The 24,266-nt window shown below is 40.4% G+C and overlaps 1 protein-coding gene across 1 annotated transcript in view; it reads left to right on the top strand.

Moving 5' to 3' along the window:
* KLHL20 (kelch like family member 20) overlaps positions 1-14,495 on the top strand; it is a 77,957-nt gene extending 63,462 nt beyond the window's left edge. Inside the window, exons 9-12 of the mRNA XM_060091246.1 lie at positions 8,649-8,782; positions 9,459-9,667; positions 10,279-10,385; positions 12,973-14,495. Of these exons, the coding sequence (XP_059947229.1) occupies positions 8,649-8,782; positions 9,459-9,667; positions 10,279-10,385; positions 12,973-13,057 (535 nt within the window). The 3' untranslated portion in view covers positions 13,058-14,495. The remainder of the gene's footprint in view (positions 1-8,648; positions 8,783-9,458; positions 9,668-10,278; positions 10,386-12,972) is intronic.
* The last annotated feature ends 9,771 nt before the right edge of the window (positions 14,496-24,266 follow it).

Raw genomic sequence — 24,266 nt, 5'->3', positions numbered from 1 at the left:
ACAGCAGGTTCCCACTAGCTATCTATTTTACACATGGTAATGTATTTATATGAAACCTAATCTCCCAATTCGTCCCACCCTCCCCTTCCCTTGCTGTGTCCACATGTCCGTTCTCTATGTCTACATCTCTATTCCTGCCCTACAAATAGGTTCGTCTGTACCATTTTTCTAGATTCCACATATATGCATCTATATACGATACTTGTTTTTCTCTTTCTGACTTACTTCACTCTGTATGACAAACTCTAGGTCCATCCACATTTCTAAAAATGACCCAGTTTCATTCCTTTTTGTGGCTGAGTAATATTCCATTGTATATATGTACCACATCTTCATTACCCATTCATCTATCATTGGACATTTAGATTGTTTCCGTATCCTGGCTATTGTAAACAGTGCTGCAGTGAAAACTGGGGTACATGTGTCCTTCTGAATTATGGTTTTCTCAGGGTATATGCCCAGTAGCAGGATTGCTGGGTCATATAGTAGTTCAATTTTTAGTTTTTTTAAGGAACCTCCATACTGTGTTATCCATAGTGGCTGTATCAATTTACATTCCCACCAACAGTGCAGAAGAGTTCCCTTTTCTCTACATACTCTCCAGCATTTATTGTGTGTAGATTTTTTGATGGTGGCCATTCTGATGCTGTGAGGTGATACCTCATTGTAGTTTCCATTTGCATTTCTCTAATAATTAGTGATGTTGAGCATCTTTTCATGTGCCTCTTGGCCATCTGTATGTCTTCTTTGGAGAAATGTCTATTTATGTCTTCTGCCCTTTTTTGTGTGTGCGTGTGTGGTATGCAGGCCTCTCACCATTGTGGCCTCTCCCGCCGCGGAGCACAGGCTCCGGACGCGCAGGCTCAGCAGCCATGGCTCACGGGCCTAGCCACTCCGCGGCATGTGGGATCTTCCTGGACTAGAGCACGAACCCGTGTCCCCTGCATCGGCAGGCAGACTCTCAACCACTGCGCCACCAGGGAAGCCCCTTCTGCCCATGTTTTGATTGGGTTGTTTGTTTTTTTTAATAGTGAGCTGCATGAGCTGTTTATACATTTTGGAGATTAATCCTTTGACCACTGATTCGTTTGCAAGAATTTTCTCCCATTCAGAGGGTTGTCTTTTCGTCCCATTTGTAGTTTCCTTTGCTTTGCAAAAGCTTTTAATTTTCATTAGGTCCCATTCGTTTATTTATTTATTTATTTATTTTTTGCTGCGGTACGCGGGCCTCTCACTGTTGTGGCCCCTCCCATTGTGCAGCACAGGATCCGGACGCGCAGGCTCAGTGGCCATGGCTCATGGGCCCAGCCACTCCGCGGCATGTGGGATCCTCCCGGACCGCGGCACGAACCCGTGTCCCCTGCATCGGCAGGCGGACTCTCAACCACTGCGCCACCAGGGAAGCCCCCATTTGTTTATTTTTGTTTTTATTTCCATTACTCTAGGAGGTGGATCAAAAAAGATCTTGCTGTGATTTATGTCAAAGAGTGTTCTTCCTATGTTTTCCTCTAAGAGCTTTATAGTGTCCAATCTTACATTTATAACTGTAATCCATTTTGAGTTTATTTTTGTGTATGGTGTTAAGGAGTGTTCTAACTTCATTCTTTTACATGTAGCTGTCCAGTTTTCCCAGCACCACTTATTGAAGAGGCTGTCTTTTCTCCATTGTACGTTCTTGCCTCCTTTGTCATAAGTTCGGTGACCATATGTGCATGGGTTTATCTCTGGGCTTTCTATCCCGAACCATTGATCTATATTTCTGTTTTTGTGCCAGTACTATACTGTCTTGATTACTGTAGATTTGTAGTATAGTTTGAAGTTGGGGAGCCTGATTCCTCCAGCTCCATTTTTCTTTATCAAGATTGCTTTGGCTATTCAGGATCTTTTGTGTTTCTGTACACATTATAAAATTTTTTGTTCTAGTTCTGTGAAGAATGCCATTGGTAGTTTGATAGGGATTGCACTGAATCTGGAGATTGCTTTGGGTAGTATAGTCGTTTTCACAATATTGGTTCTTCCATCCAAGAACATGGTATATTTCTCCATCTGTTTATGTCATCTTTGATTTCTTTCATCAGTGTTTTATAGTTTTCCGAGTACAAGTCTTTCGCCTCCTTAGGCAGGTTTATTCCTAGGTATTTTATTCTTTTTGTTGCGGTGGTAAATGGGAGTGTTTCCTTAATTTCTCTTTCTGATTTTTCATTGTTGGTGTATAGGAATGCCAGAGATTTCTGTGCATTAATTTTATATCCTGCAACCTCACCAAATTCATTGAACTCCAGTAGTTTTCTGGTGACATCTTTAGGATTTTCTATGTATAGTACCATGTCATCTGCAAACAGTGACAGTCTTACTTCTTCTTTTGCAATTTATATTCTTTTTATTTCTTTTTCTTCTCTGATTGCCATGGCTAGGACTTGTAAAACTATGTTGAATAAGAGTGGCGAGGGGCCTCCCTGGTGGCGCAGTGGTTGAGAGTCCGCCTGCCGATGCAGGGGATACGGGTTCGTGCCCCGGTCTGGGAGGATCCCATGTGCCGCGGAGCGGCTGGGCCCGTGAGCCATGGCCGCTGGGCCTGCGCGTCCGGAGCCTGTGCTCCGCAACGGGAGAGGCCACAACAGTGAGAGGCCCGCATACCGCAAAAAGAAAAAAAAAAAAAAGAGTGGCGAGAGTGGACATCCTTGACTTGTTCCTGATCTTAGTGGAAATGCTTTCAGTTTTTCACCATTGAGTATGATGTTTGCTGTGCGTTTGTCATATACGGCCTTTATGTTGAGGTAGGTTCCCTCTAATCCCATTTTCTGGAGAGTTTTTATCATAAATGTGTGTTGAATTTTGTCAAAAGCTTTTTCTGCGTCTATTGAGGTGATCATATGGTTTTTATTCCTTAATTTGTTAATATGGTGTATCACATTGATTGATTTGCATATATTGAAGAATCCTTGCATTCCTGGGATAAATCCCACTTGATCATGGTGTATGATCCTTTTAATGTGTTGTTGGATTCTCTTTGTTAGTATTTTGTTCAGGATTTTTGCATCTATGTTCATCAGTGATATTGGTCTGTTATTTTCTTTTTTTGTAATATCTTTCTCTGGTTTGGTATCAGGGAGATGGTTGCTTCATAGAACGAATTTGGGAGTACTACCCCCTCTGCAATTTTTCGGAAGACTTTGAGAAGGATCAGTGTTATCTCTTCTCTAAATGTTGGATAGAATGTGCCTGTGAAGCCATATGGTCCTGGACTTTTGTTTGTTGGAAACTTTTAAATTACAGTTTCAATTTCATTACTTGTGATAGGTCTGTTTATATTTTCTAGTTCTTCCTGGTTCAGTCTTAGAAAATTGTACTTTTCCAAGAATTTGTCCATTTCTTCGTGGTTATCCATTTTATTGGCATATAGTCATTTGTAGTAGTCTCTTATAATCCTTTGTATTTCTGTGGTGTCAGTTGTGATTTCTCCTTTTTCATTTCTCATTTTATTGATTTGAGTCCTCTCTTTTTTTTTCTTGATGAGCCTGGCTAAAGGTTTATTGATTTTTTTTTTATCTTCTCAAAGAACAAACTTTTAGTTTTATTGATCTTTGCTATTTTACTTGTTTCTATTTCATTTATTTCTCTTAGAAAGAATAAAAAATAAAGATATAGATGAAACAACAACCAGAAGGTAAAACAGAACCAGAATAGTAAAAAAGAGGAAAAAAAAAAGCAGAAAAGGCCTTGGCTCGGGGGGGCGGGGTTTAGGTGGTGGGTGGGGCCTATGCTTAGGACCCACAGGGCCAGATAAGGCCCTGGCAGGGTGGGGGCTTAGGCTCAGTGCAGCAGCAGGGGCCCAGGAGTGCCTCTGGCTTTGGAGGGTGGAGGACCAGGTCCAGGACCCCAGCAGGCTCCCTGGGCCCAAGAGGGCAGGGGAAATGCTAGGCGAGTTCCCCCCGATCCTCCAATCCCTGGAGGGCCCCACCCCGTTGGCCTCTCTTCTTCTTCCCCCTCCTCCCTCCTATGCCCCTAGGACCCACAGATCCAGAGGGGGCCCCAGAAGGCAGGGGACCAGATCAGAAATCCCAACAGGCTTTCCGGGAGCAAGTGGGCAGGGGAAACGCCCTCTGTGCCTCCCCGATTCTCCAATCAAAGAGGGCTTCGGGGCTTCCCTGGTGGTGCAGTGGTTAAGAATCCGCCTGCCAATGCAGGGGACACGGGTTCAAGTCCTGGTACGGGAAGATCCCACATGCCGTGGAGCAACTAAGCCCGTGCACCACAACTACTGAGTCTGCACTCTAGTGCCTGCGAGCCACAACTACTGAGCTTGTGTGCCACAACTACTGAAGCCCGTGAGCCTAGAGCCCATGCTCCGCAACAAGAGAAGCCACTGCAATGAGAAGCCCATGCACTGCAACGAAGAATAGCTGCAGCTCGCCGCAACTAGAGAAAGCCTGCGTGCAACAACGAAGACCCAATGCAGCCAAAAATAAATTAATTTATAAAAAAAGAGGGCTCCTCCCCGTCCTCCTCTCCTCTTCTCCCCCTGCCTCCCTCCTACGCCCCTAGGACCAGCATGGCCCGGAGGGAGCCTCAGTGGGCAGAGGACCTGGCCCGGGAGCCCTGCAGGCTTCCCAGGGCCCGATTGGGCAGGGGAAATGCTAGACTTGCTTCCCCCGATCTCCAAGCCCCCCAAGGGTTCCTCCAGGTGTGGGAACCCCTTCCCCCTCCCAGCCACCCTTCAGGGACGCCAGTCCTGTCTGGCCTCCACTTCTTATCCCCCCTTACTCCCCCCACATCCTACCCGGTCTCTCAGGGGTTCCTCCCATCTCTTTGGGCATCGAGGTCCCCCACCAGGGTCCGGCCAGTGCCCGGCCAGTGCCCAAGTTGTAGGGAGACGCGAACTCCGCATCCTCCCCTGCCACCATGTTGACTCTGCCCCATAAGTTTATTTTCTACATCTGTAACTCTATCTCTGTTTTGTAGATAATTCCATATGTAGCCTTTTTTTAGATTCCACATATAGGCGATATCATGATATTTGTCTTTGTCTGACTTCCATCAGTATGACAATCTCCAGGTCCATCCATGTTGCTACAAATGGCATTATTTTGTTTTTTATGGCTGAGTAATATTCCATTGTATATATGTACCACATCTGCTTTATCCATTCATCTATCGTTGGACATTTAGGTTGTTTCCATGTCCCAGCTATTGTAAATAGCTGCAATGAACACTGGGGTGCATGTACCATTTTGAATTATGTTTTTCTCCAGATATATGCCCAGGACTAGGATTGCTGGATCATATGGTAGCTCTATTTTTAGTTTTTCAAGGAACCTCTATACTTTCTCCATAGTAGCTGTACCAGTTTACATTCCCACCAACAGTGTAGGAGGGTTCCCTTTTCTCCACACCCTCTCCAGCATTTATTGTTGTAGATTTAGATCTTTCGCCCATTTTTTGTTTGGGTTGTTCGTTTATTTGATGTTGAGCTGCATGAGCTGTTTGTGTATTTTGGATATTTTCTCCCATTCTGAGGGTTGTCTTTTCGTTTTGTTTATAGTTTCCTGTGCAAAAGCTTTTAAGTTTAATTAGGTCCCATTTGTTTATTTGTGTTTTTATTTTCATTACTCTAGGAGGTGGATTGAAAAAGATCTTGCTGCGATTTGTGTCAGAGAGTGTTGTGCCTAGGTTTTCCTCTAAGAGTTTTATAGTATCTGGCCTTACATTTAGTTCTTTAATCCGTTTTGAGTTTATTTTTGTGTTTGTTGTTAGGGTATGTTCTAATTTCATTCTTTTACATGCAGCTGTCCAGTTTTTCCATCACCACTTATTGAAGAGACTGCCTTTTCTCCATTATATATTCTTGCCTCCTTTGTCATAGATTAGGTGACCACAGATGCATGGGTTTATCTCTGGACTTTCTATCCTGAACCATTGATCTGTATTTCTGTTTTTGTGCCAGTACCATATTATTTTGATTACTGTAGCTTTGTAGTATAGTTTGAAGTCAGGGAGTCTGATTCCTCCAGCTCCGTTTTTCTTTCTCAAGATTGCTTTGGCTATTCGTGGTCTTTTGTGTTTCCACACAAATTGTAAAATTTTTTGTTCTATTTCTGTGAAAAATGCCATTGGTAATTTGATAGGGATTGCATTAAATCTGTGGATTGTAAAGCTTAATTCCTGATTGGATTGAGGTGTTCAACATTTCACCGTGTCTGCCTAATATAAGAAAGAGTGGGGCTTTCCTGGTGGCGCAGTGGTTGAGAGTCTGCCTGCCAGTGCAGGGGGCGCGGGTTTGTGCCCCGGTCCGGGAGGATCCCACGTGCCGCAGCGCAGCTGGGCCCGTGAGCCATGGCCGCTGGGCCTGCACGTCCGGGGCCTGTGCTCCACAACGGGAGAGGCCACAACAGTGAGAGGCCCACACACCGCAAAAAAAAAAAAAAAGAAAGAGTGAATCCATTGTTTGGGGCATAGGTGTTGTCAATGGGGGGTATAATATCAATTTCAGTTTCTAGGATTCCATTATTTTACGATAATGCCCAGCATACAATTAAAAAATATATGAGACACATAAAGAAACAGAAAAATGTGGCCAATAATTGAGAGAAAAAGTAGACAACAGAAGCCGACTTATAGATAATCCATATTTGGAGTTGACAGAAAAAGACTTTAAAATAAGTATAATAAATACATTGAATAAAATAGAGGAAAAGATCAATGGGTAAAAAGTTGGAGAATTTTAATATAGGGTTGGAATCTAAAAATAAGATGTAGATTTCTACAATTGGAAAATATAGTATCTAAAATGAAGAACTCATTGAATGAGATTAAATAGACAGAGTAGAAGTAGACTGGACACACAGCAGAAGACAGAGTTAGTAAACTCAAAGCCAGGTTAATAGAAAATATCCAAACAAGAACAGAATGTAAAGAAGAGACCATAAGCAACTCAGGGAACACAAATAGACAAACACAAATGTAATTGGAGTTCCAGAAGGAAAATAGCAATAAGAGCAGAAGCAATATTTGAAGACAGAATATTTGGCTGAGAATTTTCTAAAAGTGATGAAAAATAAACTTTATTCAAAGTGCATGAACCTCAAGATACCTTTACTGACTAACCATAACCTTTCTCCAGGGCCTCCATTCTGCAGCACTTATATCTCTGCTTCTTTCATCTCTGTGAGTTACTATATTCTCAGAATATGTTTGGAGGTTTTTCCTTAAGAATGTGCTCTGTCTCCCCAGCTTGCTTAAGAACAAGGGCTATTTTTAGTATTATTTTTTATATCCTGTAATATTGATATAGTTTGCTATACAATACTTAATATACTAACAGAATTTTTCACCTATGTAATAAAATGCCCAGCACAATTCCAAGTGATTTTTGTCATATTTATTTCTGAACACCAATAATTTATCAGTCAGGGCTCAGTTTAAAAAAATGGAAACCATATCAGCTATTTTAGTAAAGAGAATTTAACATTAAAAAATTGGCTAGCACATATTGAAGGGCTGAAAAAAAAAAAAAGAAAAAAGGACACTGAAGTAACTGTAGGAACCCTAGGTCTGGGAAGACAAGGAAAGAGATTAGAGTTATTAGAGCCTAGAAGCTTGGAGGAGAGGTCCCACAGAACTAGGACCATCAGCACCTGAGGAGAGGGTGCCCTGAACAGCTGTGACTCACATCTCCATGGAGGGTTATCTGCCTGGCTGGTTCTGGAAGGCTGTATTTGCCAAAGATGGTTACAATACCTGACATCTCACATGCTCTTCATACAATTTGACTTTGAAACTCTTCATTGAGAGCTGAGGTCTGTGTTTGCTCCCTCGAGTTTGGGCTGGCTTATCAGTATGGTAGTAGCTCTATGTGACTTGCGAGGCTAGGTCATAAAAGGTGATACATCTTTCACTTGTATCTCTTGGGGCACTCACCTTTGAAGCCTTGAGCTGTCGGAGGTCACCATGCTGAGAGGAAGCCCAAGTAGTCTACATGGAGAGACCCTGAGGCTACATGGAGACATGCCCAGCCAGCACCCAGCTGCTTCAGCACCTGGCTGTTCCAGCTCCAGCCACAATTTGACAGCAACCACATGGGACACCTGAGCCAGAACTTCCCTGTGAAGCCCTTCCTAAATTCCTGATCCATGGAAACATAAGAATTAGTAAAATAATTATTGTGGAAAGTCACTGAGTTTGGGGTGGCTTGTTACACAGCAGTAGATAACCGGAACACTGGTACTGTTATCTCAGGAGCTCAGAGGAGCTGCCTCACAGAGCTGTGACCGAAACGTCCAACAAGGCTAGCTTTGGAAGTGCCAGAAAAAGTCTAGAAACTGAAATTAACTGCTACTGTCAGAGTGAAAGGCCGATGTTGAGACAATATTGGCAGGGTTCGCAAGCAAACAGAAAGTGTCTAGTCCTTCCTTTTGGCAGAATCTAGTAGAGAGCCAGCTTGGCAAAGGAGAAATGTAGTTTTCAGAGTTCTAGCCCCAGTGTCCTAAGTCAGAGTACTGATAACTATGTAAAATATATTAGATTCTCTCTGTACATTTGCCCTTAGCAAATCTATGTATCTAACATATCTTTAGCATAATTTCATACCTTATGGAAAAGGCTTCACTTAATAAAAACATGCGTGCAGTCTTTGGTTTCTCTTACCGCAGGTATGATCCGAAGGAGAACAAGTGGACTCGGGTGGCTTCTATGAGTACCAGGAGACTAGGCGTGGCTGTGGCTGTGTTAGGAGGGTTCTTATACGCTGTAGGTGGCTCTGATGGGACATCTCCACTCAACACAGGTTAGTCCCTTCCAAAGTCAGTCTGGTTTCCCCAAAGCAATACATTTTTCTTAGGAGAGTCCCCTTACAAAAAGTACAAAAAGTCCATGTTATCCTATCATTTATTAAGAAAATTATTTTCCCTCTAGGAGAGTTCAACTGTTAGCTCTTCCTCAGCTCCTTCTGCAGTCATAGTCTACTAGTATATTCCCAAAGTATTTCTTTCTCCCTTCATTTCACAAGTTGCTAGGAATTTATAATGAATAAAACAACTATTTTCTTAATATTATTTCCCTCCCCCCAACCATCTTTCCTTAAAAAACAAATAAAATCCTCTGTATTATAATCTAAAAATAAATAAAAACTTATAGTCATAAACTGGTTTATAGTCTAATCCTGTCATTTAAAGATAAGGAGAGATGCCGCGAGTCACCTAGCTAATAAGTCGTATAGCCAGAACTAGAACTAGGTACCTTGACTCCAACACATGCCCTTTCCACCAACCATACCTAAAAGAAATCAGTCCCTGATGAGAATATAGTAATATTGTCCAAAGGTAGATGATTCCTTCTCAGAAGCAAAAATCAGAGTGCTTATTGAAAATATATGTTATCACAAAGCAAAGTAGCTATGAAGAAAACTAGAGGTGAAAGGAAATGATTGCATGGTCACTTACTGGTTTTTCTTTTCCCTGCAGTGGAGCGTTATAATCCTCAGGAAAACAGATGGCACACCATAGCCCCTATGGGGACCCGGAGGAAACACCTAGGCTGTGCAGTGTATCAGGATATGATCTATGCTGTAGGAGGTAGAGATGACACTACAGAGCTTAGCAGTGCTGAGAGATACAACCCCAGAACCAACCAGTGGTCTCCAGTGGTGGCTATGACGTCCCGCCGTAGTGGAGTAAGTGCCCGGCTACTGAAAACTTCGAAAAGCAAAAGCACCAAGAGAGGGCTGTGCAGAAGGAGAAGTCTGATCTGTAAAGTATAATACAATGGGACAGTGAGGAGATGCACTGTATAGGCAAAACAACCCCTGTCACTTTTGTACTGGAAAAAAAAGTTAATTTTTTGATTACTATTATCTCAAGAAGTTAAATATCTTACATCCAATCATATCTTTAATTAGAGAATTATTTTTATGATTTATTTACTTTTATTGAAGTATAGTTAATGTATAATATTATGTTAATTTCTGCTGTACAGCAAAGTGATTCAGTTATACATATATACATTCTCTTTTAATATTCTTTTCCATTATGGTTTATCACAGGATACTGAATATAGTTCCCTCTGTTATACAGTAGGACCTTGTGGTTTATCCATTCTATATACAGTAGTTTGCATCTTATGATTTATCTTGTAATCAGTTGCTTCTTTGAAAGGCATCTCCCTGTCTTATCTACTACCTTATCTAACTTCACTCGAATTCATTGATATCTATTGGATATATGGATTCATCCATATCTAATAGGGAGCAGTTTCTTCAGCAGCCACTGTGTTTTGGTCCCATAGGTTGGCCTGGCAGTAGTGAATGGACAGCTCATGGCTGTAGGAGGTTTTGATGGCACAACGTACTTGAAGACCATTGAAGTTTTTGATCCTGATGCCAATACATGGAGGTAACCTTTAAGCTATGTTGCAAATCACCTCACTGCTGACTTGAAAATCATGGGCTTGAGATAAAACATGACCATCAAAATCAAGATGGTCAGTACACTGAATTACCTCTTGCAGTACTTTGAAAAGGGCTCAAAGTTACCCATATTCGATGGCTTATTTTGACTTCATTGCTCTAAAGTGGCTGACATCTTACAAAATTCCTCTCTTTGGTAACTGTCCAGTTTTATAATTAGAGGTAGCAAAAACAGAAAAAACAATCTCCCCTCTAGCTCCGTCATGTTCAGCTGAGGAAACTAAAGCACTGAGAAATAAAGAGACCTGCCTAAGCAAGTTAGTGACAGAGTTAGAATTAGAACCTAGACCTTTGGCTGTCAATCTGTCATTGCAATTTTTATGCCCAGGAAAAACAAATTGCAGTTACCATTTTAAAAATAATACTTTATTTCATTTTAAAACTGATTTTTTCTCTTGAGTTTTAAAAATATTTAAATATGTTATTACTCTATTTTAAAGTCTAGTAAATTGTAATAGTCACTTTTAGCAAGGAGGCTACATCTTACTTAAGAGTTCAAGTTAAGCTGTATTTATAGGCTTAATTTTACTTTGCTTTTAAATCCTTAATTGTCTAACAAATCCTTCCTAAATACTTAAGTAGTTCTTATAAATTCACATAAATTGGGTGACTCTTGCATTTATTTTAAATATTCAAAAACTTTTACAAATGTAGCAAAATTCTCTTAAACCTTTCAGCTTAAAATCCTAAGTCTAAATCTTTGCTCAATCACACATTTTAAACTTGATTCATAAAACTAATCTGATAGATGCTCTAATATGCCAAAGTCTCTTAAACAATACAAGTTTAAAAGGTCAAATATATAGTTAATTCTCATTTTTTAATATAAAATATTAATAGTATGGATTGAGGTACTTTATATCTATACTAATATCTATTTTAAATACTAGCTTTAAAAAAAAAACAGTTTTATCTTCTAAGCAGTTCTTTCTCAGAGAATTGGGCTTATTTGCCTAAACACGTCTGGGGTAACCATCTCAGCGGCTGAGGTTGCACATAAACCACAGATGTCAGTCTGGATATGATATCTGAGGCAGAAGACATTCTGAAAGATTTTTCTCATGACGATGAAAGATAAGTTGACGTCTTTTATGGTCACTTTTATATTCCAGAAGGGGCAGTCTTGTAGTCCATTCCTGCTGCATTCTGAGTATACATTTTCTAATTTTGAGCCTGTAACTATCCACTCAGATTTTTTTCATTAGTATATAAGATTCAACTAATGAATTTACTGGGTTCTTTTTATAGTCTTCATCTCTGGGAAAGCCACAACTTTGACAGATATCTGAATGACATTCTTTGGATTCTGCATCTCTCTCATGCTCTGTATGGCTCAGTGGTCACAATACTAAAGTCAGACTAATAACACTGTAGCACTTTTTGCTTATACATCACATTTTCACAACCTTGTTCATGAAGTAAAGATTTACTGAGTGCTCTAGACCCTGGGGATACAGAAGTGAACAGAACAAAATTCCCTGCCCACCTGGAGCTGACATTACAACGAGGGAGACAGTGCCATACCAGGAGTGGAAGTGCTATAGCAAATAGCAGAGAGGCAGGGAGTCCAGGGAGGATTATCCACTTTAAAAGGTGGCCCAGGGAGGCCCCACTGAAAAGGTAACATTTCAGCAAAACCTAATAGAGGTTAAGGGAAAGAGAATGGCAGGTTTTCATGAATAGGAGCCTCTCACTTGTGGTGTATTTTCTTCCATATACAGCTTTCTATTTTTAGTGGGAATCTGGGTAAGCATAATTTGGGAAGACAGCCAAGTTTATTCCTGACACTTAATGACTATGATCCTATGTAAGGACTTGTTTCTCAGTAACTGTTACTAATATATGTTAGTAATATTTGACCAAGTAATATTCATGAAATTCTTAAGGACCATCTGTTGAGGGATTACTATATAAATTTTTGTAGTTACATATCCCAAATTTAAAGCCAATTTAAAATCAATACTTACAGTTGACAGAGGATCTAATATTCTTTTCCATGGAAATCCTTAATTTTGAAGGTGATCTTGTTCACATATCAAAAACTAGATGCAGACTTTATTTAATCATATCCAGCTTCGTTCCATAAAGGGTTTGAGAAGACTTCTAAGAGTACATACAAAAGGATAGAAATAAATAATTAAAGTTTAGGCAAAAGCAAAATGTGGGTGGGAAAATATTATAGCCAGGGTCAAAATTAGACACAAAAATGTAGAATATGTGATTCTGTGTAATTGTTATGAGTCAGTCTAGATGTAGAGTTATAAAGTTACAAGGCAAAACGGATATGGTGCTCTCTTAAAACAGTGTCCTATAAGAGAATTTCAGTCAATGTCTGAAATAATTCTGCTACTTGCCAGTGCTCAATTCCAGCTCCTACTCTTTGGAAGAGATGTATGAAGCTAAAAATATTAGTTGTGATATAAAACAAAGAATTTTGTTTTATTAACATCTACATTATGGAAGAAATAGTGCTTTTTCTATTTAGAAATCTGATTGTGTTTCTTTCTTTACAGGTTATATGGCGGGATGAATTACCGTCGGCTTGGAGGTGGTGTAGGAGTTATAAAAATGACACATTGTGAATCCCATATATGGTGAACATATAGAAGACAGTCATGCATATGCTCCTCTGTACTGTGGAGAGCTTTGACTTTGGAGCTTTGTACAGCTCTAGAATACACTAAACAAATTTTATTCTTTGCCGGTGCCTCAACATGTGGAAAATACAAATACATTGAAAGTACTTCACCTGCAAGACGCCACCTTTGCACAATAATTTTCAGTTCTGTGCAGAAGAATATTTATTTTTGGTTTTAATTTATCATGGGATTTTTGTTGCTGGGTTTTTTGTTTTTTGTTTTTGTTTTGGGATTTAGCCTTCCTCCCACCAAAAGAGAAAAAAAGGAAAGACAAAAAAAAAAAAAAAAAACAACCAAACATTTCAAGCAGTAAAACCTTATTTTTAAGATACTGATTAAGTTTGAAACTACTAATAAGGGAAGAGGTCTATATGGGATCTAGTTGTCAGTTCTAAGCACTCCATCCACAAGACTCCACTACTTACAGGAACTTACCAGTGACAAAGATAGGTATGCAAGGTGTATTAGTTAGCCATCATTCTTGCACTAAGCACCAGAAGACTTGAAAATCTAAAAAACAAAGGAAACATCTCATTTAACTAGAACAATTCAAAAGAATATTAAATCAATAAGACCAGGACTCAGATGCCAAAGTTTTCATCAGTGGAAGCTCACATCTTGTTTCCTTCCTTATGGACTTGTTTGCCACTATAAAGTCTTTTTTGCAAATATTTCCATAGAGTTCCTGCTAGATCTAGAGCTCTGCTCAGTGCCTCTACAAAAACAGTATATCATTCTCATATACTGTCTTGAGAATCCCCCAGTAGAATCACGTGTAACTCTGCAAGTTTTTGCTCAAAAATGTTACTGACTGAAGCAACTTTCCTTTCTATTTCCTATTGCTACTAAGGACCAGCAGGGAGAAATGTCCTCTCCCCAGCAGTGAATACTGTTAGGCAATTTACACTTGATGCTCAGGCCTGCTGAAGCTGAGGCTTACCTGTAATCACAGCCTCCAAGGGAATGAATTCTTCAGTTCATGTAATAGTATGCTAACGAGTATAAAATCAGTTGAGGCATTTAATTAATAAAATCTTGGTTCTTTTATAAAAACTATATATCATTATCCTCATTCTATAAAGCCACTATTACCACTACTCTGAAATTGCACTTTCTGGTAAAAAGTTAACATTTTTAAGGAAAAAAAAGAATACAGATTTCAGTGGTTAAAGTGTTTTTGTTATTGTGATCATACACCAATTTTTTTCAGTGTGTCTTGCAGGAAAAGCTTTGAAAAAGACTTTAACCACAACCATACGGAATAACCTTCTCCCTCCCCTCAATACAGAAATGTTTGGCAACATTTGTGTTTACATTTAAAGATCATTTGCACCTTTATAAGGAAAAAAAATAAGTATTTGGTAAACAATTGTTTACATGCATCATTTATGCTTTTTTCTAGCATGTATAACTTTTTAAAATAAAGGTAGTACTTACCATAAAAAAATTTTGGTTAATGCTTTTTAATGCTTGTATCTTTGCTACTTAATTTAGATTTTCTGTTTCTATACCATTTACACTTCGTATTATAAAGTTATAAGTACTTACAACCTGAAGGAATAAAGGGATTGCCAGCTAGAATTATGAATTTTTATTATATATTTTATATAATAGTAGTATATTACCTAACCTCTAAACTTATTTTCTGGTGTGGGACTGGGAATCAAACGATTTTGAGCTAGAAGGGCTTTTAACAATCATCTGGTCCAGGGACTTCCCTGGTGGCACAGTGGTTAAGAACCCACCTGCCAACACAGGGGACACGGGTTCGAGCCCTGGTCTGGGAAGATCCTGCATGCCGCGGAGCAACAAAGCCTGTGCACCACAACTATTGAGCCTGCGCTCCAGAGCCTGTGAGCCCCAACTGCTGAGCCCACGTGCCTCAACTATGGAAGCCCGCACGCTTAGAGCCTGTGCTCCACAACAAGAGAAGCCACTGCCAACGAGAAGCCTGCATGCCGCAACTAGAGAAAGCCCATGTGCAGCAATGAAGACCCAATGCAGACAAAAATAAATTAATTAAAAAATTATCATCATCATCAAGCTTCCCTGGTGGCGCAATGGTTAAGAATCCTCCTGCCAATGCAGGGTACCTGGGTTCAAGCCCTGGTCTGAGAAGATCCCACATGCCACAGAGCAATTAAGCCCATGTGCCACAACTACTGAGCCTGTGCTCTAGAGCCCTCGAGCCACAACTACTGAGTTCACGTGCCATAACTACTGAAGCCCACTGTGCCTAGAGCCTGTGCTCCACAACAAGAGAAGCCAATGCAATGAGAAGCCCATGCACCACAATGAAGAGTAACCCCCACTCGCCGCAACTAGAGAAAGCCCGCGCACAGCAACAAAGACCCAACACAGCGAAAAGTAAGTAAATAAAATTTTTTTAATGGCTAAATAAAATCATCATCATCATCTGGTCTAAACCCATTTATTGCTCTGCTTTAAGACTGAAAACCAAGTAAGCCCTGCCTAAGCGTAAATAGTCAATGATAGAACCAACATTTTAAATCAGTTCCCCTAAACAACTACTTCATTTCTCTTTCTATGCCACACAGCCACTACAGACCTACCTGAAACATGGCCTGAAACTAAATATACTAATAGACCTTAATTTTAAGGTCTGGTATGCAACATTGAAAAAGTATAAAAATTTTTACGAGATCATTATGGTACTGCATCACTAACAGTCAGTCTTCAAGACAAAATCACATATTTCCAAAGACTCTACTATTTCATATATTTGAAGAAAAGGAGGGGAATAGTAACAGCAACAAAATTCTACGGATTAGAATTTCCATAAGCAGGGAAGTCCCCAGTGAGAGCAATTCACATGGCAGTGATTCAAGAGTAGAGACCCAGAAACTATACCACTGGCCAAAGTAACCATCGGAGTCTAAAGGGTCTTTTTTTTCCTTACACTGAAGGTGCTCCAGTTTTATTGAGTTAAGTGTACTTATTCTATAAAAGACATTGGTGTAAAATAGAATATTTATTAAGTTATTTCCATAGTGATTTCCACAACACTATGAAGTAAACTTGGGTTGGGTTGGTGGTTATCTTCATTTTATAAATAAGTAAATTGAAGGTTAGAAAAGTTAAAATGACATGGTAGACACTGAACCTCAGATGCACATCCCCTGATTCCAAACCCATTCTTCTCTACAGTACTCTCCACATTCCCATTTCTAATGTCACTGTTCCTCAGTTCTGATCTCCAATATTTTACCTGCAAATATCTACACTGCAGAGACTAGTTCTTGACAACTGTGAAGTAGAAAAGGTCCCTCCTGAACAATATCTGAGTGAAAGTAGGGAAAAAGCATTTCAAACTTTATATTACCTTAGGAAACAGATGGGAAAAGAAAAAAAAATGGGATAAGCAAAGAGAGGAGAGAAGAAGGAAGAGGCAAAAACAGACCAGTAAACCCAAATATCACTGGCTGGTTGTCTAAGTAGTTTGTGACACTGGCTCTGTAAATTGCTTTGAGGTCTCTGTACTGGAAGTGACTGATAAGAATAGTTCCTAGAAATGACAAAACTCTTCAACTAGAGTTGTCTTAAGGGTCCTTAACAATAGTAACATTTAAGTTATTTAGTCATGGTTAGGAACTTGTACATGTAGAAGACGGATTGTATTATACTAACATTAAATATTCAGGGTGTTCCAATAACTGTCAGTAACCTATTAATATCCCTATCCTAGAAAGTTAGAATATTTACTAAAGGGATTCTGAATTCCTAGGAAAAGAGGACATGTATCTTCAGTGTGAATTTAGATCAATATACATTTGGACTCCTACTGAACAGAAACAGTCCCTGCCTTCAAAAAGCTTACAATTTCGAGTAGACCTTCAAGATGGCAGAGGAGTAAGACATGGAGATCACCTTCCTCCCCACAAATACATCAGAAATAACATCTACATGTAGAACAACTCCTACAGAACACCTACTGAATGCTAGCAGAAGACCTGAGGCTTCCCAAAAGGCAAGAAACTCCCCATGTACCTGGGTAGGGCAAAAGAAAAAAGAAAAAACAGAGACAATAGGGATGGGACCTGCACCTTGGGAGGGAGCTGTGAAGGAGGAAACGTTTCCACATGCTAGGAAGCCCCTTCGCAGGCAGAGACTGCGGGTGGCGGAGGGGGAAAGCTTCGGAGCCACGGAGGAGAGCGCAGCAACAGGGATGTGGAGGGCAAAGCAGAGAGATTCCCACACAGAGGATCGGTACCGACCAGCACTCACCAGCCCGAGAGGCTTGTCTGCTCACCCACCGGGGAGGGCAGGGGCTGGGAGCTGAGGCTCGGGCTTCGGAGGTCAGATCCCAGGGAGAAGACTGGGGTTGGCTGTGTGAACACAGCCTGAAGGGAGCTAGTGTGCCACAGCTAGCTTGGAGGGAGTCCGGGAAAAAGTCTGGAACTGCGTAAGAGGCAAGAGACCATTGTTTTGGGGTGCATGAGGAGAGGAGATTCAGAGCACTACCTAAATGAGATCCAGAGATGAGCACAAGCCACGGCTATCAGAACAGACACCAGAGATGGGCATGAAATGCTAAGGCTACTGCTGCACCCACCAAGAAGCCTGTGTGCAAGCACAAGTCACTATCCACATCTACCCTCCTGGGAGCCTGTGCAGCCGGCCACTGCCAGGGTCCCGTGATCCAGGGACAACTTCCCAGGAGAACACACAGCACACCTCAGGCTGTTGCAACTGCCACTGCAGGCTCAATCTGCATTCCGTACCCCTCTCTCCCCTTGGCCTGAGTGAGCCAGAGCCCCCGAATCAGCTACTACTTTAACCCCGTCCTGTCTGAGTGAAGAACAGACGCCCTCAGGCAACATACATGCAGAGGCGGTGCTATAATCCAAAGCTGAACCCCAGGAGCTGTGCAAACAAAGAAGAGAAAGGGAAATCTCGCCCAGCAGCCTCAGGAGCAGCAGATTAAATCTCCACAATCAACTTGATGTACCCTGCATCTCTGGAATACCTGAATAGACAACGAATCATCCCAAAATTGAGGCGGTGGGCCTTAGAAGCAACTGTAGACTTGGGGTTTGCTTTCTGCATCTAATTTGTTTCTGGTTTTATGTTTATCTTAGTTTAGTATTTAGAGTTTATTATCAGTGATAGATTTGTTTATTGATTTGGTTGCTCTCTTCCTTATATATATATATATATATATATATACATATATATATATATATATACATATATATATATATATATACACATATATATATATAGATTTTTTTTTCCTCCTCTTTTTGTGAGTGTATATGTGTATGCTTCTTTGTGTGATTCTGTCTGTATAGCTTTGCTTTTACCATTTGTCCTGGGGTTCTGTCTGTCCGTTTTTTTGTTTGTTTGTTTTTTAATATAGATTTTAGTGCTTGTTATCATGGTGGATTTATTTTTTGGTTAGGATGCTCTCTTCTTTCCTTTCTTTTATTACTTTTTAATTATTTTTATTTTTAATAATTTTTCTTACTTTTTATTTTAATAACTACATTTTATTTTATTTTATTTTATTATTTTTTTCTCCCTTTTCCTCTGAGCCGTGTGACAGACAAGGTCTTCATGCTCTGGCAGGGTGTCAGGCCTGAGCCTCTGGGTGGGGGAGCCCAATTCAGGACATTGGTCTACCAGAGTCCACCAGGCTACATGTAATATCAAATGGCAAAAGCTCTCCCAGAGATCTCCAACTCAACGCTAAGACCCAGCTCCACTCAATGACCGGCAAGCTACAGTGCTGGACACCCAATGCCAAACAACTAGCAAGAAAGGAATACAACCCCATCCATTAGCAGAGAGGCTGCTTAAAATCATAATAAGGTCACAGACACCCCAAAACACACCACCGGACGCAGTCCTGCCCACCAGAAAGACAAGATCCAGCCTCATCCACAAGAACACAGGCAGCAGTCCCCTCCACCTGGAAGCTTACACAACCCACTGAACCAACCTCAGCCACTGGGGGCAGACACCAGAAACAAGGGGAACTATGAACCTGCAGCCTGTGAAAAGGAGACTCCAAACACAGTAAGTTAAGTAAAATGAGAAGACAGAGAAACACACAACAGAAGAAGGAGCAAGGTAAAAAACCCACCCAACCAAACAAATGAAGAGGAAATAGGCAGTCTACCTGAAAAAGAATTAAGAGTAATGATAGTAAAGATGATCCAAAATTGTGGAAATAGAATGGAGAAAATACAAGAAACATTTAACAAGGACCTAGAAGAACTAAAGAGCAAATAAACAATGATGAACAACACAATAAATGAAATTAAAAATTATCTAAAAGGAATCAATAGCAAAATAACTGAGGCAGAAGAACGGATAGTGACCTGGAAGATAAAATAGTGAAAATAACTACCGCAGAGCAGAATAAAGAAAAAAGAATGACAGAGACCTCTGGGATAACATTAAATGCACCAACATTCGAATTATAGGCGTCCCAGAAGAAGGGAAAAAGAAAGGGACTGAGAAAGTATTTGAAGAGATTATAGTTGAAAACTTCCCTAATATGGGAAAAGAAATAGTCAATCAAGTCCAGGAAGTGCAGAGTCGCATACAGGATAAATCCAAGGAGAAACATCCCAAGACACGTATTAATCAAACTATCAAAAATTAAATACAAAGAAAAAATATTAAAAGCAGCAAAGGAAAAACAACAAATAACATACAAGGGAATCCCCATGAGGTTAACAGATGACCTTTCAGCAGAAACTCTGCAAGGCAGGAGGGAGTGGCAGGACATATTTAAAGTGATGAAAGGGAAAAACCTACAACCAACATATTCTATCCAGCAAGGATCTCATTCAGATTTGATGGAGAAATTAAAACGTTTACAGACAAGCAAAAGCTCGGAGAATTCAGCACCACCAAACCAGCTGTACCACAAATGCTAAAGGAACTTCTCTAGGCAGGAAACACAAGAAAAGGAAAAGACCTACAATAAAAAACCCAAAACAATTAAGAAAATGGTAAGAGGAACATACATATTGATAACTACCTTAAATGTAAATGGATTAAATGCTCCGATCAAAAGACATAGAATGGCTGAATGGATACAAAAACAAGACCCATACATATGCTGTCTACAAGAGACCCACTTCAGACCTAGGGACACATACAGACTGAAAGTGAGGGGATGGAAAAAGATACTCCATGCAAATGGAAATCAAAAGAAAGCTGGAGTAGCAATTCTCATATCAGATAAAATAGACTTTAAAATAAAGATTATTACAAGAGACAAAGAAGGACACTACATAATGATCAAGGGATCAATCCAAGAAGATAGAACAATTGTAAATCTTTACGCACCTAACACAGGAGCACCTCAATACATAAGGCAAACGCTAAGAGCCATAAAAGGGGAAATCGACGGTAACACAATCATAGTAGGGGACTTTAACACCCCACTTTCAGCAATGGACAGATCATCCAAAATGAAAATAAATAAGGAAACACAAGCTTTAAATGAGACATTAAACAAGATGGACTTAATTGACATTTCTAGGACATTCCATCCAAAAACAACAGAATACACTTTCTTCTCAAGTGCTCATGGAACATTCTCCAGGATAGATCATATCTTGGGGCACAAATCAGGCCTTGGAATATTTAGGAAAATTGAAATCGTATCAAGTATCTTTTCCGACAACAACGCTATGAGACTAGATATCAATTACAGGAAAAAGTCTGTAAAAAATACAAATACATGGAGCCTAAAGAATACACTACTAAATAACCAAGAGATCACTGAAGAAATCAAAGAGGAAATCAAAAAATACCTAGAAAGAAATGACAATGAAAACATGACAACCCAAAACCTATGGGATGCAGCAAAAGCAGTTCTAAGAGGGAAGTTGATACCAATACAACCCTACCTCAAGAAACTACAAACATCTCAAATAAACAACCTAAACTTACACCTAAAGCAATTAGAGAAAGAACAAAAAAGCCCAAATTTAGCAGAAGGAAAGAAATCATAAAGATGAGATCAGAAATAAATGAAAAAGAAATGAAGAAAACAATAGCAAAGATCAATGAAACTAAAAGCTGGTTCTTTGAGAAGATAAACAAAATTGATAAACCATTAGCCAGACTCATCAAGAAAAAAAGGGAGAAGACTCAAATCAATAGAATTAGAAATGAAAAAGGAGGGCTTCCCTGGTGGCACAGTGGTTAAGAATCCACCTGCCAATGCAGGGAACACAGGTTTGAGCCCCGGTCTGGGAAGATCCCACATGCCGTGGAGCAACTAAGCCCGTGCACCACAACTACTGAGCCTGCGCTCTAGAGCCTGTGAGCAACAACTATTGAGCCCACGTGCCACAACTACTGAAGCCTGTGCGCCTAGAGCCTGTGCTCCGCAACAAGAGAAGCCACCGCAATGAGAAACCCATGCAACCCAACGAAGAGTAGCCCCCGCTCTCCGCAACTAGAGAAAAACCCGTGCCCAGCAACGAGGACCCAACGCAGCCAGAAAAATGAATAAAATAAAATTTGTTTTTAAATGGGGGGGGGAGAAACATTAATTCATTCATGTGTTTAGTGAAAGGGGCTAAAAATGTTTAAAAAAAAAGAAAGAAATGAAAAAGAAGAACAACTAACACTGCAGAAATACAAAGAATAAGAGATTACTACAAGCAACTATACTGCAATACAATGCACAAGCTGGAAGAAATGGACAAATTCTTAGAAAAGCACAAGCTTCCAAGACTGAACCAGGAAGAAATAGAAAATATAAACAGACCAATCACAAGCACTGAAATTGAAACTGTGATAAAAAATCTTCCAACAAACAAAAGCCCAGGGCCAGATGGCTTCACAGGTGAATTCTATCAAACATTTACAGAAGAACTAACACCTAACCTTCTCAAACTCTTCCAAAATACAGCAGAGGGAGGAACACTCCCAAACTCATTCTACAAGGCCACCATCACCCTGATACCAAAACTAGACAAAGATGTTACAAAGAAAGAAAAATACAGGCCAATATCACTGATGAACATAGATGCAAAACTCCTCAACAAAATACTAGCAAACAGAATCCAACAGCACCTTAAAAGGATCATACACCATGATCAAGTGGGGTTTACCCCAGGAATGCAAGGATTCTTTGATATACGCAAATCAATCAATGTGATAAAACATATTAACAAATTGAAGGAGAAAAACCATATGATTATCTCAGCAGATGCAGAAAAAGCTTTCAACAAAATTCAACACCCATTTATGATAAAAACCCTCCAGAAAGTAGGCATAGCGGGAACTTACCTAAACATAATAAAGGCCATATGTGACAAACCCACAGCCAACATCATCCTCAATAGTGAAAAACTGAAACCATTTCCTCCAAGATCAGGAACAAGACAAGGATGTCCACACTCACCACTGTTATTCAACATAGTTTTGGAAGTTTTAGCCACAGCAGTCAGAGAAGAAAAAGAAATAAAAAAGGAAGCCAAATTGGGAAAAAAGAAGTAAAGCTGTCACTGTTTGCAGATGACATGACACTATACATAGAGAATCCTAAAGATGCTACTAGAAAACTACTAGAGCTAATCAATGAATTTGGTAAAGTACAGGATACAAAATTAACTCTTAGAAACCTCTTCCATTCCTATACACTAATGATGAAAAATCTGAAAGAGAAATTCAAGAAACACTCCCATTTACCATTGCAACAAAAAGGATAAAATACCAAGGAATATAGGGGCAAGACGGGAATAAAGATGCAGATCTGCTGGAGAGGGTGTAGAAAAAAGGGAACACTCTTGCACTGCTGGTGGGAATGTGAATTGGCACAGCCACTATGGAGAACAGTATGGAGGTTCCTTAAAAAACTACAAATAGGGGCCTCCCTGGTGGCGCAAGTGGTTGAGAGTCCGCCTGCCGATGCAGGGGATACGGGTTCGTGCCCCGGTCTGGGAGGATCCCATATGCCGCGGAGCGGCTGGGCCCGTGAGCCATGGCCGCTGAGCCTGCGCGTCCGGAGCCTGCGCGTCCGGAGCCTGTGCTCCGCAACGGGGGAGGCCACAACAGTGAGAGGCCCGCATACCACAAAAAAAAAAACAAAACTACAAATAGAACTACCATGTGACCCAGCAATCCCACTACTGGGCATATACCCTGAGAAAACCGTAATTCAAAAATAGTCATGTAGGGCCTCCCTGGTGGCGCAAGTGGTTGAGAGTCCGCCTGCCGATGCAGGGGATACGGGTTCGTGCCCCGGTCTGGGAGGATCCCATATGCCGCGGAGCGGCTGGGCCCGTGAGCCATGGCCGCTGAGCCTGCGCATCCGGAGCCTGCGCGTCCGGAGCCTGTGCTCCGCGACGGGGGAGGCCACAACAGTGAGAGGCCCGCATACCGGAAAAAAAAAAAAAAAAAAAAAAAAAAAAAAAAAAATAGTCATGTACCAAAATGTTCACTGCAGCTCTATTTATAATAGCCAAGAGATGGAAGCAACCTAAGTGTCCATCATCGGATGAGTGGATAAAGAAGATGTGGCACATATATACAATGGAATATTACTCAGCCATAAAAAGAAACGAAATTGAGCTATTTGTAATGAGGTGGATAGACCTAGAGTCTGTCATACAGAGTGAAATAAGTCAGAAAGAGAAAGACAAATACCGTATGCTAACACATATACATGGAATTAAAAAAAAAATGTCATGAAGAACCTAGGGGTAAAACGGGAATAAAGACACAGACCTACTAGAGAATGGACTTGAGGATATGGGGAGGGGGAAGGGTAAGCTGTGACAAAGCGAAAGAGAGGCATGGACATATATACACTACCAAACGTAAGGTAGATAGATAGTGGGAAGCAGCCGCAGAGCACAGGGAGATCAGCTCGGTGCTTTGTGACCGCCTGGAGGGGTGGGATGGGGAGGGTGGGAGGGAGGGAGATGCATGAGGGAAGGGATGTGGGAACAGATGTATATGTATGACTGATTCACTTTGTTATAAAGCAGAAACTAATAAAATAAAATAAAATAAAATAAAAGAAAGAAGATGTGGCACATATATAAAATGGAATATTACTCAGCCATAAAAAGAAATGAAATTGAGTTATTTGTGGTGAGGTGGATGGACCTAGAGTCTGTCATACAGGATGAAGTAACTCAGAAAGAGAAAGACAAATACCGTATGCTAAC

Source organism: Mesoplodon densirostris, chromosome 2 (genome assembly GCF_025265405.1).
Source record: "Mesoplodon densirostris isolate mMesDen1 chromosome 2, mMesDen1 primary haplotype, whole genome shotgun sequence".
Lineage (NCBI taxonomy): Eukaryota > Metazoa > Chordata > Mammalia > Artiodactyla > Ziphiidae > Mesoplodon > Mesoplodon densirostris.
Note: the sequence above shows the minus strand (reverse complement) of the source record. Positions and strands in the feature narration are given on the sequence as shown.